Source organism: Limulus polyphemus, unplaced genomic scaffold, assembly GCF_000517525.1.
Source record: "Limulus polyphemus unplaced genomic scaffold, Limulus_polyphemus-2.1.2 Scaffold2177, whole genome shotgun sequence".
Taxonomy (NCBI): domain Eukaryota; kingdom Metazoa; phylum Arthropoda; class Merostomata; order Xiphosura; family Limulidae; genus Limulus; species Limulus polyphemus.
The window spans coordinates 80,681-93,695 of record NW_013667787.1 but is presented as its reverse complement, the minus strand read 5'-3'; the positions used below and the strand labels follow the sequence as shown (position 1 = coordinate 93,695).

Genomic DNA, 13,015 nt, shown 5'->3' with positions numbered 1-13,015 from the left:
AGCATGGCTGAAATAACACTGACTATTCAACTAGCTTTGGTTACATCTTCATCATGTACTATGCCTACAAATAAATCTGATAGCAGTTTATAACCATCTGCCCATAGTTACATACCCTTACCAACTCATACCATGTTTTAAGATATATTACTCTTCTAACAAGTGCAGCTTGGAGTCGGGATAATTGTGGTATGTAGAAACATGTTGTGTCGTTTCTATTTCATTATTCAACATGAATTTTAAAAACAAATTTTCCTACATACGGTGTATGTTGTTTTAACATATAACATTGGTCCAGGAATTAACTAAGTTCCTGACGACCTATTTACCCCTTATTCATCTAGGGTATCACGTGTGCTTTCTCATGGAAAAGATTTATGTCAAATTGAATATTCTATGTAGATGGGGACAGTGATATTTTCCACTAGCACGTCTGGAAATACCTTAAGGTTACAACCCCTCTTATTTTGCAAATGGCCAACTGTTACGTGAGTAGCACATACATCATGAGAATGATAGAATTATTATTTGATGTATATAATGCTACGTTTCTGATTCTGAAACATTGTTTTTTCTACTGTTTCTTTTCTGAGAGCTCTCCAGTAAAGGCGTCGTACTTTGTAAGTACACTTATTTTCAGTGGTTGTTTTTGTTGTTGTTTTTTGTATTAAATAAAGACAGTTCACTTGCTCTACTTCATGTCCAGTCTCTTTCTTTCACAACTCACTCGAAGCCAAAAAATTCAGATTTAATCCATGATACATTTCCTTACAGAACATTCTGTTATTCTGTTAAACCAACCTGATTACGCTGAGGGAAGTCAGTCCACCTGAGTATACTAAATAATAAGAAAGTGTTTTTTGTATATTTTTAGGTTTTATTGGGTGAGACTGCATACATAGATTCCAACAAAATACTATTTGTGCATGGGTAGGAATGTTAGCTTTTCTTCTCGTTGTACTCTAGTAGTCCAGTGATATAGGTTTTTACTTTGGTGTCATGGTAGTTTGTTTGCAGTGACTCAATTCATCTGATTCATATATCATGCTGGTGGATAGCTCGTGCAACATGATATCGTTCTTCACGATGTACTGGTCATGAGACAGAGTCAGACTAGTGCTCTCATATCTGACTGTTCTCCTCTCATTAGAATAAAGTTTGTATTTACTGGTCTTGAATCAAGTACCTGACACATCACAGAGACCAAGTAGCACCTGTGTCCATTTTTATGTATCTTTTATGACACATGCAACAATACCTTCGAGTTAAGTATAAGCTGAACTGACCACTCATCCGTAGATTGCTTGGATGTGCTGTACCATGAAGTCAGCACAGCTCATCAATATAGCCAGCTAGGTTCCCAGTCAGTCAACAGTCCACTAGCTGGTCAATATTCAGATGACTGGATGGTCCAAGTTTGTCAAGAGACATTGCATTGCCATGAAAATAACCTTACCATAAAGCAACCTACTAAATCCTTCAGATTATTTTTTCTAGGTCCTCCTTGAAATTGATGTATTTATGCGCTTTTGTTCACCACTCCTCACCAAACCAAAGAAAGTGACCCTTTTCAATCCGTACTAATCTCGAGATTGTTTGTGATCTGGATTCTCAAGTGGTCTTACCCTGCCAGGAATTGAGCCACCTAGAGCTTCCTCAGTCACAACATCATTCTCAAGCAGCTTATATTTCATCTGTTGGAGCAACAGAACTGTTAAATGGATTAAATCCACCAGTTGGATCACTTCAAGTTGTATCTTGGATGTGTCAGACCAATAGGGGATGATGCAAACTGAAAATTGACCATTAAATCATCTCAAACAGACCTCTCTTCATGGTCTCAGCATGTTCAACGTCCCATGGCTGAAATGTAGTCCCATTACTAGTTACTTTTCTTCCATTCCTGAATGTCCTGGTTGACTGATGTTTCCAGCAACCATGAATAACCCCTCTAGTTGATGTTGAGCAGTCACTACCAGAGAATAGTAACAGAGAGTGCAAAGCACCCACCAAATGCCAGAAATTCTTCATTACATAAATTGTGATTCAGTGAATTTGCCTCACTTCATTTGTTTGCAGCCTAGGTTCGTCTCTTCTGATTGAATGGATGCATAAAGAAAAATATTATTATTTGTGATCTAAAAATAGAAAACGATGATAAAGAAATGGGTAAGTGATCCACGGGAGCTTGATATCAAGTTACATCTAACTTACCTGTGGTTGTAGTATTCCTACCTCGTAACTAAATTAACAATCAACCGAGGGATTGAGGATTTTACTATAAAGGTATTTGGTTAGGTAAAATGCAAATAATGAAAATATACTGTATGTGTAAAAACAAACATCTTTTCTTCACGAACAAAAGTTTCAAGATTCCCTCAGTTGTACAACAGAAAGGAGGTTTTTAACAATGTGTAACAGGTGAGTATAGGCGTATGGGCTTGATTTTGACTGGAGGGTGGGCAAGCAAGTTCTGGCCTTAAAATCGTGTACTATACGGCTTAAAGTCGCTTGATAAAAAAATGGTTCCAATGTATTCCATGCGGAACCATACCGCGCTAAAGGTTTAAAAAGGTGCAAGTGAAAATTACACATGGGGGAGGGGTAATATATTTTCTGAAAAGGCAAAATCAATTTTCAAATGTAAAAGTTATAGATATGTATGGAGCTTTTGCCCAAATATTTTGGGTGATTTATGCCCGAAAAACTATTTGGACCAGAACTTGGGGGGCAACTGCCTCTTTGACCCTCGCTTCCTACGCCTATACAAGTGAGAGACTATTTTCCAAAGAAACGATAAGTATAGACAAAGTGAGAATTATCTTGTTGATTGTTGTCTGGAAATGAATAGAAGGGAAAAAATTAAAAGCTTATACAAAGTTGCCGAAACAAATATTTTTTTTCTGAAACTCAAGATAAATTTGAACAACAAAAGAAAAACATACATTTAAGCAACAGCAGAAATGTAAAAACAAAAAACAAACAAAATCAATTAGAACTAGAGATTTTTGGCCATTTTACTTCATTTTGCATAACAAAGAGTACTTTCAGAGGAGCAACTCCTAGGAAAAAACCTCATTTCGTGTGCAATTGTGCACTAGCACAAAAGAGGCAAACATTTGCCACCACACCACCCGAGCTCTCTCGCAATTGTTGTTTTACAGGTGTATAATAACAGACTTCTTATTCTTATATTATGTCAACCTGAACTACAGAGAATAATTAGAAAAATATGCCCATGAAAAATTATGAATAGTCTTATATAGCTGCATCATAATGGCTGCCAGTGTATATGCTATACAAAGTCTAATACACCAGTAAAAGGCAGCCATCATTAAAGGCTTCATTTTAAAAACTTATATTAAGTATTGGTACTAGTTCATTTTCAGTGTAGTTCATTAATGTACTTCTTTGCAAGCAAAATAGAAACGTCTACATTAGAATATTCCTTAATAAAGGTAGATGCTAAGTATCATAAATTTATCCAATATTTTTCCAGTGAGTGGAAAAACAGAAACCGTACTATTAAACAAAACGAAAAAAAAATATTATAAAATATATAAACTTTCATCAGCAAGTATCATAGATACAAATAATTATGAGAAATACGGATCTGAGCTCTCAAAGATATTGAACAGAATTTAGAATTGAAATAAAGTTAAAATGAAAAAACGTAAATCTATGGAGTACCTGAAAACCACAAATGATTCTAAATACCTGCACTTTTTCGAGAAAATATCACCTTCGTGTGTTTGATACTTAAGATGTTTAACTTCTATAACAGCTAAGCTGGTAGTTATAATATAAAGTAGTTATAGTAGAATTGTATTCAACGTCTAACAAAAAGTATATTTCTTTTTTTCACAAAGAAAGAACAACCCTGAAGCTCACTAAATTTGAGGAGATACATGATCCTTAGAGGGGCATAAAAACTTTTTTTGTCTTTAGGAAGCTCATATAGTTTGAAACCGAATCATAGGAAATTCCGCCTGCTGTTTTTGGTTTCATGGAACCGAGTATGAAGCCATTAAACTCGTAGCACGAGCTGGTAATGAGTCGTGGCATACATCTCCTGCCGCGAGACCATACCACGTACAGTAGTAAAGTGTTAACCACGTGGGGATTCGTCATTCATTCTTTTCTCTAAACTACTAAAGCGAGTATGATGCTTCATCCTGCCCACCACTGCGGGCTTTTATGACTGTTACTGCTCATCAGAAGCCAAATGACACATTTCCTGTTAGTACGTACAGGAAAATACAAGACACTCTGAAAAAAAATCGTTAGATATGTTCCAGTGAGTGGAAAATCCCGAACATATTGCTTTCGAGCACGGTCTCATACGGAAAAATCGTGCTTCTCAGAATTTATTAACTTATTTATTTAAAATTTTTCGCTTGAAAACTGTTAGAGCTAGATAGATACATTTATAGTTAACTGCTCTCTCAATATCACTTCCACGAAAGGGGCAGAAGGCTGCCTGGAGGGGTCACCTGTTTTAACCATTCACACCACTATACAGTAATTTGTTGTCTGTCAGTCATTCAGTAGGCACTAAAATGACGTCACATAAGGGACGCTTAACGTTGCAGTTTCTACTGTCGTGATACAAATAAAAACGTGCGCATGTCATGAATCACGAGAAGAATTATGCACTCAGAATAACTATTTCTAAAAATAGTGAAAAGTATTGAGGAGATACATGATCCTTAGAGGGGCATAAAAACTTTTTTTTCTGTCTTTAGGAAGCTCATATAGTTTGAAAGCGAATCATAGGTTAAAATGATGATAGAAACCGTGCACTTTTAACTTCTATATATATATATAACCTATATATATAGGTTTACTATATATATCCGTATTGATTCATTACGTTTACCCTAAACAACTTACCTATTATAATTCCATCGGTTTTATAGTTTATACCATATCAACTACATGTGAATCAATATGTAGTTGATTATAAATATTTTTTACTCTTAATTTTGGTTTTATTTACTTTTGAAAAGAACACTTTCGGGGGCCCTGGAAAAGTACATCTAGTATATATATACACTTTATACACTGCACATATGAGATTTTATGCATATGCGGATCTAGGCTAACATTCCAAATTATACCATCTATATCATTGAAGCACTTATACAGTACTATTTGCAAAATATAATAAGATCATAAACTTGAAATAAAGTTACTGCGAAGGTTTTCCGTATATGATGCAATATAAGGTAAAAAGTTATTAGCAGTATAAGGTTTTTCGTTTTACTAAATCATACCTCCATTGGAAATGCGGTGTTATTGACAGTATGTTCAGATCCCACAGTATCGTCCTTCCCCCAGTGGAAATACATTTCAGACAGTTTATATCTTGTATCGTTTAAGAGAGGACCACCAATGATATCTGATCAAAACAAAAGAAGTATATCCTAACTATCTCTTCAGACTTGTTATAAACTTTCCTGAAAATGTTAAGAGTCGACTTTCACAAACAATATGTACGCCATGACTGAATAAAATTTTTTCCATAAATATTTTTCAGTGTTTTAAAACAATACCACAGGAAATATTGAAAAGGACATTTCACATTTCATTGCGTTATCATTTAAATGTCTGCCTAAGTCGTGGCACGAAAAGATCGTGAAATATTATCTGATTCTTTTCGAGCTACTTAATCTACACAGTAGGTCAAAAACAATCAAATATAAAGACCATACTATATTGTATGCTATATGTTATAGAAAATTAATATGCTCGGTATTTGAAATCTAAAGAAGCGATTATTGTAGTTTTTTCAATATCTCTATTCAAATGATCGTGTTTTTACAAAGTAGAAAAATAATGAATCTAAAAATGCATAATTAGGTGATTCTTAAAACTGCTTATAATATATATATGTTTCTTGAAAGATTCACAATATGTTACTTGATGCAATATAATTAAAAGTCCATTACAAATATATTGAGAACACAGTAACTAATACAGGCTACAAACTGTGAGAAGTCTTTCACAAGTCTTTCTATAACTTAAGTGTTACAACGTTTGTCTTACATTAAATGTTCATTAAACTTGTATTTTAACTTCACTTTATTTTTGTTGTAAGGAAAGGAAATCCACTGTATACTTTACATAAAAGTCCAGAGATACAGCTTGTGAGTTGATTATTTATTTTTTATTCTTGTGACTTCATAACAACGTTTCGGCCACTCGTGTTGTCATTATCAGGTAAACTGGACAACAGTTTACCAGATGATGACCACACGAACGGTTGAAACACTGTTATAAAGTTAAAAGAATAAAAACTAAATAGTCCACTTACAAGCTGTATCTCTGGACTTTTATTCACTTTATTCTACCGATTCATTACGTTTACCCTAAACAACTTACCTATTATAATTCCATCGGTTTTATAGTATATTCCAGAAGCGACATAATCCACTCACAAGCTGTATCTCTGGACTTTTATCCACTTTATTCTACCGATTCATTACGTTTACCCTAAACAACTTACCTATTATAATTCCATCGGTTTTATAGTATATTCCAGAAGCGACATAATCCACATTTGTATTGAAATTACTATTATACACTTGGAAAATAAATATTGGAATTAGTACAATATCAATTACTTTCAAAACAACCCTTGTTTATAATTTATTAAGACAAATTGGAAGTTTTGGGGCAGTGTAAGAAGCCTTTTCACAAATTAAGAAAATATTTTTGGATTACTCTGTTTTATATTTATAACAATAAACGAATCTTTTACAAGTAAATCCCACATTTATGAAACCCAATTAAATTACTTATCCTTTATATGCTTCCCTCATATTACTGGTTCATGTACAAGGAGTGTAGGGCTTTGGTATTATTCAGAAGAATGCTGTAACAACTGGCATGCCCTTTCCAGTTTGAGAGTATTATGTAATCTCTAAAATTCAAAGGTACGTTTACAACCTGAAATTATTTAACTTTTTCATGTATTTTTTCCTTATTTGGTCCAGAAGATTTTTCAGCTTTGGTTTGATGCTGCAGATGGACCACGTTTGATTTTATTACTAGGTATACAAGTCTGTTAAGCGACAATTTATTATCCATTTAATCATCTAAAGTTTTAAATAAAATTAAAACTAGTTATGAAATTATATATTTAGTCGTAGTTTACTTCAAGAACTACCAAGAGAATGGATGCAAACATTTTATAAGATTTTGACATCTTTTTTTTTAAATTTCAATTTTTATTATTCGTTCTTATTTTGTAAGAACGTGCTACAAAATTACAACACTTTTTATACCTCTCAACTAAGATAGTCACCATGGTTACAGTTCGTGATAAAAAAAAAACTTTTTATCAATTGAATAGTTTGATCGCCGCGATAAATGTACTGAAACTTTCTTCATCAGAAATTTTCAGATAATTATAGAAAGAAACTGAAGAAACTAATTTGATAAAGTGCCAATTTATTTTTATAAATGTAAGAGGCAAGTTATTATTTTGTAACTAAAGAAAGAATAAATTCTACAAGCTTGAAATGTTGGTTCGTCGAGATAATAGTCAAAAAAGTGAAATTATGTGTCCATCGGTATATAAAAGGATCTTTCACAAAGCTCTGTTTTTGTTTTGTTAAACATCGAATGATCATTAGTCTATGATAAATCAGATATTCAAAATCCCAAAGATCAAACTCCTTGTTCGATTATTTCATTCTGTATAGATAAAGAGATATCTCATTAGCAATTAACAATACAGCCTTTCTATTAGCTAGCTGACGTTAACTTGTCTAGACCGCTTTTTGAATCAGAAATAACAAACTATTGAAAGGGGGTTTGAGAGAAGAACTTGAAATATCTATAAATCTTCATACAACCATACATTAGTAATCTTCTTCTTTTCTTTTTTGATCAAAGATGAAGCTCGTTTGTTTGTTGTTGTTTTTTAATTTCGCGCAAAGCTACACAAGGGCTATCTACGCTAGCCGTCCCTAATTTAGCAGTGTTAGACTAGAGGAAAGACAGCTAATCATCCCCACCAACTCTTGGACTACTCTTTTACCAACGAATAGTGGTATTGACCGTCACTTAATAACGCCTCCACGAATGAAAGAGCGAGCATGTTTGGTGGGACGGGGATTCGAACCCGCACCCCGCAGATTGCGAATCAAGCTCCATAACCACCTGGCCATGCCGGTCCAAGATGAAGATAAAATGGTAAATACGCAAAATTTGAATTCATATACTTATATGTGTGTGTGTGCCTTTACAGCAAAACAAACACAACTGAAGGAAAAACTGCAATAAAAACTATAGGTAAAACTTGGGCAATATTTCGTGAGTTTGAGAAGACCATGATGTAAAGACCATAAAAAAAACTTAAAAAATGTAAAAAAATACGTTATTTGAAAAACATTATACATTTATTATTACGTCATTGAGAAAAAATAGCCAAGCTAGTTAGGAAATATAAGGAAATTTATGTATAATACTCACATGACTTGTAACTAGATTGGCTGTCATTCGAGCTACCTGCGTGAAATGAATTACAATGAATCACAGTGTTATAAAATATATTATCATTTGGAAGATGGCTACCAATACTCCACATGGAGTATCTTGAAAACAAAACATAAAGTGTTTTATATATCCTTTAAAACAGCTGGTTAACGAGGTTCTGGAAGCAAAATGGTGACTGTAGATGCTATTTCAGAAGTATCTATGACATTCTGAACCCTTAGTTTTGAATTACGTCTGTGAATAATTTCTAGAAATAAGGCTAACCAACTGATTAATTAATACAGTCGAGTTGTCAGGAATTTTATCATCTTGTTATTAGTTTTCATTATCTTTCATATTTTTGTTAAAGCTATTAAAAACGATCGTAGTAACTAAACGTGGATCTATGGTTACATATGTGGATAGTTGTTATCATTTAAGGTTACATATATGGATATGTGTTATTATTTATTCCACAAACAATTCACTGATGCATTTATATGAGAGCAGAATATGATCATAATTGATATCTGTCTATCTATTATTGTAGGTGATAAGCAGCAAAATAACCTTATTAAAAAATTTCAGCAAATAAATGTACGATAATTTTCAAAAGATTTGCACACCAATATTCAATGGCTTATTTCCTGAAATAATTCACTAACTTAGTTATGATTATTTACAACTTGTTTTCTTTGATTAGAAATAAAAACCTACAAATCACAAAATAATTTCATACTCTGACAGTTCTCACCAGTACAAAGATTTTACCAAAACAATCACGCACCCTTTTTTCTACAGGTAACTTTTACTAATCGGTGTTTAGTATTAGGATACTATTGTATACACGATGGAGTTAACAAGATATTTTCTCCCCTCTGCATCTTTCTAAAACTTAAAATCCTGACATTTAAGTCTAGAAAAATTTTAGATGTATAATCTGGTTTAAAAAGGAAAGAATATGACAATATTCTACAATCCGAATATTGGGAAAATTTACTTGATAACAAATGGTGTTTATGATGTAGTGATTCACCCCACGATAGAATACAGTAGAATAACCTGCAAACAAATAAAAATACCTTGAAATAATGGCTTACAAACAAAGTACTCCTATACTGGTTGGTAGGCACAACTTATTTCATTGCGTGCTGCTCAGTATCAGTTCTAAAGGGATTTTACCATTGCTTTTTCACTTAGTAGTAGTTTCCCGCCAGAAAAGAAAAATCGTTTAACAATTAGCAAATAAAAACATCTAAAGTCTCACATGGTGGGGAAACGTTTAACGTAGGATAAGGTAATGCTAAAAGAAAAACAACTGAGCCAAATATCATGGCCAATTACATAAATTGTTAGATCAAAATGATGTTTACTGCTTTCATTGTATGTTTGCATTATTCGGTAAAACAGGTTATCAGATGTCAAAAATAAGTTTAAAATAATTTCTATTCGTGATAAAAAAAAGTATACCTTCAAACCCACGGATGAACTTTAACAACTGCTGTCATGATATGCACCACATGCTCTGATTGCAAGAAATATTAAATATATTTTCAAAGGTTTTTTTTTTCATAGGTACACTGACTCCCATTTAATATCAGTTCGTGCTCTTTTCACCACGAAATTAACATGGATTCAGTGTTTTATAGTCTCTACAATATGCAGGAAGGTGTCTTGTCCGATTGCAATTCATTCGTCGAGTAGTCTATAATTGGATTGCAGACCTCAATAGAAGGTTACAGTGGCGAATTTAATGTTCAAGTTCATCCTTAAAAAATGGTGAATTAGGTTTGCGTGCGGTGATTCTGATGACAAAGGAGGTTGATTAAAGTCCCTGTTAAATTCTTAGAATGGAGTGATTGTGACAGCCAAGAAAGATGCCTAAAGTCACTGTTATGCTCTTACAACCAATTTTGGACATACAAATGCGATGAATTATTGTATTATTGTTTTAAAAATAACTTGATACATTAGTATGTAAATTCAATATTGCGGACTGAACGTGATGAGGAACGACGTTCACGTACACACTGGATGTTAGAGCCTTTCTAAAGGAATTAAAAAACTCTACTCCTGTCACAGAAACGTTCCCCTACTATTAAAAGATCATTAGAAACTTGTGCTGTTTAAATAATAGAAGCAAGAATACATGCCTCATATTATTTTCTCTAATGTTAGTGTCGAAAATGATGAAGCACTACTCATCATCAAGCGTTTCCAATCTTTCTTTTTACACGGTTTAACATTCAGCACCACTGAAGATGTAACTTTTCAGATAAATGGATTTCGAGCTGATTGCAGGCTGCCATGCGACAATGTTTCTAATATCATTCACATGATAGGGATGAAGATATTTGAATTTTTATCATCGATCAGTTAGGTCTGACATATGCTGCAACTTACAAGTCTGTTCAATTGTCTCTTCCCTCAATCTGTCATCAATGGCTAGTGGCCATAAGTTTGTAGCATCAGGAGTTGAGACTTGCAAATACACGTATTATACCTTCCCACAATGTTGTATATACTGTTTTTGTTGTTGTTCATGTTTACAAGATTCTTCATTATGTATAAGTTCTAGTTCCGGCTACAGGTTGTATGGAAAATTTAAAGTGAGGAGTTACTCTCTATAGTAGAGCCAATAGACTCGGTTTTCTGATTGGGCAATTGCAAAGATAATGTGTTTTTTTTAGGGTACTTTCAGCAAATATTTTTCTTGATTTTTCAGGACAGCGGACTTATAGTAGTTTCGCATGGTGTTTCTCACACCTCCAAATTCTTTTGGAGGTGAGTATCCGGGAGTAGGGCTAGCGTCCTAGTCCGGACACCGGGTGAGCATGTTTCGGTGACTCTAGATTTTTAGAGTTCAAACAATCACTGACACATCCTATGGTAGTCACTTGTACACCTGTTAATAATTGTAGCATTTTACAAGCGTGAAGGAAGGTGGTACTAAAGTGATGTTTCATTACACTACATAAACAAAACATTTTTAAGTTACTTTATCTAATTAATTTATATTTATTTACTATTCTGCTTATATTATCATCCGTTATAGTAGCTCTTAAGGCACTTGTACATTTGGGGTTTATATGATTTATGTCCTAATACAATAATAAACATAAGTTATATTAATTCTGTCTTATTAATTTTCAAGTAATGAATGAATAATGTAATGAGTAACTGATAATATTTTAAACAATCTCATAGGAAAACAAATCACCACAATACGAAAACAACTTAAAAAATTTAAAACTATCTAACGCCAAAACTAAAACCTGATTTGACACAAAATCAAACCATTAAACTGGAACATTTCTTCAGAACATCTATATTCCAAACATTCAGAAAAACAAAAACAAAGAATACTTTGTTTCAGTTAACTAAATTACACTGTATTACAAAACAAGTGTGTTACAGGCAATATTTTACTTTAGTGTTACTCTAATAACTCAGTAAACAGGAATTACTCCTTCACATACCAGTAGGATGTTGAAAGATAACACGTGCAGCACTCCCTGTGTTCTGAAGAACACATTCCCGGCATTCCGTGTATCGAAAATCAAAGGGTTTGTGAATATCTAAAGGTCTGTACACAGCGTCTCTAGATATCAAGTTGACTGGAGATTGACAGAAACCCGTGTCACACCTGGTGTCTTCTTCATCGTATATTAACGACTCAATATCTGTAAAAAAAAAAAAAAAATATACATATCACCACCTAAAAAAATATTTGGAACTTTTTTGCTCTATACGTACAGACAGATACCTTAGCTTGCTTCTGTTCCATTAAATATTTTACTCATTGAAATTATAAATAAATGTGAAATGTACTAGCAATGTTTTTTTCGGAAAACATAATTAAATTACAAAGAACAACACGAACGTAATTACGTGAAGCATTTAATAAATATTTCGGAATCTTCAGAATTGCGCTATCCACCAACATTTTACAGAAACAGGACATCCAATTTCTCTCTCGTACTTTACAATCCTATCAGTAGCTAAGTATGAAATTGGACGTCTGATAAGAGACTTTATACATAATAACTCTTCTCCCGTCTCTAAATAATACACATTTGCTTTAAACCTATTATAATGTGCTTTAGAGATTTACATGTGACTGATTCTACCAAAAAGTCATTAAATGAAATACTTCTAGAAGCAACTGTAATAAGCTAAACGTTTCCTGAAGGTTGCATTTAAACTTTTTTTAGACTGTTGGACGAGGAAAATATCTGAAGACTAAAGCGCGTAAAGAATTTGTCCGTTTTCTATATAAAGAGGCAAGTATGTGTAAATCAATATGCATTTGTGGATGGTGTACATCTAAGCTTGTCTGATATATATTTCCTTATAATGAAAATTTACAAATTAGTCCTTTTATTTTGCTTTTAAAGTTAACATTTTCCAAATACTCGGGAATAAACTATATGTTTTATGTTGATGAATGTGATCATGTTAAATTTACCGAGCTTAACACTTGCCAAGGTAACTTCTCAATTTGAGCATAAAAGTGACATATAACAAGAAT

The 13,015-nt window shown here is 33.1% G+C and overlaps 1 protein-coding gene across 1 annotated transcript in view; it reads right to left on the bottom strand.

Moving 5' to 3' along the window:
• LOC106466173 (carbonic anhydrase-related protein-like) overlaps nt 1-13,015 on the bottom strand; it is a 76,223-nt gene that overhangs the window by 37,919 nt on the left and 25,289 nt on the right. The window contains exons 2-4 of the mRNA XM_022394141.1: nt 11,964-12,167; nt 8,482-8,517; nt 5,277-5,401 (exon numbers count right to left, since the gene is read on the bottom strand). Of these exons, the coding sequence (XP_022249849.1) occupies nt 5,277-5,401; nt 8,482-8,517; nt 11,964-12,167 (365 nt within the window). The remainder of the gene's footprint in view (nt 1-5,276; nt 5,402-8,481; nt 8,518-11,963; nt 12,168-13,015) is intronic.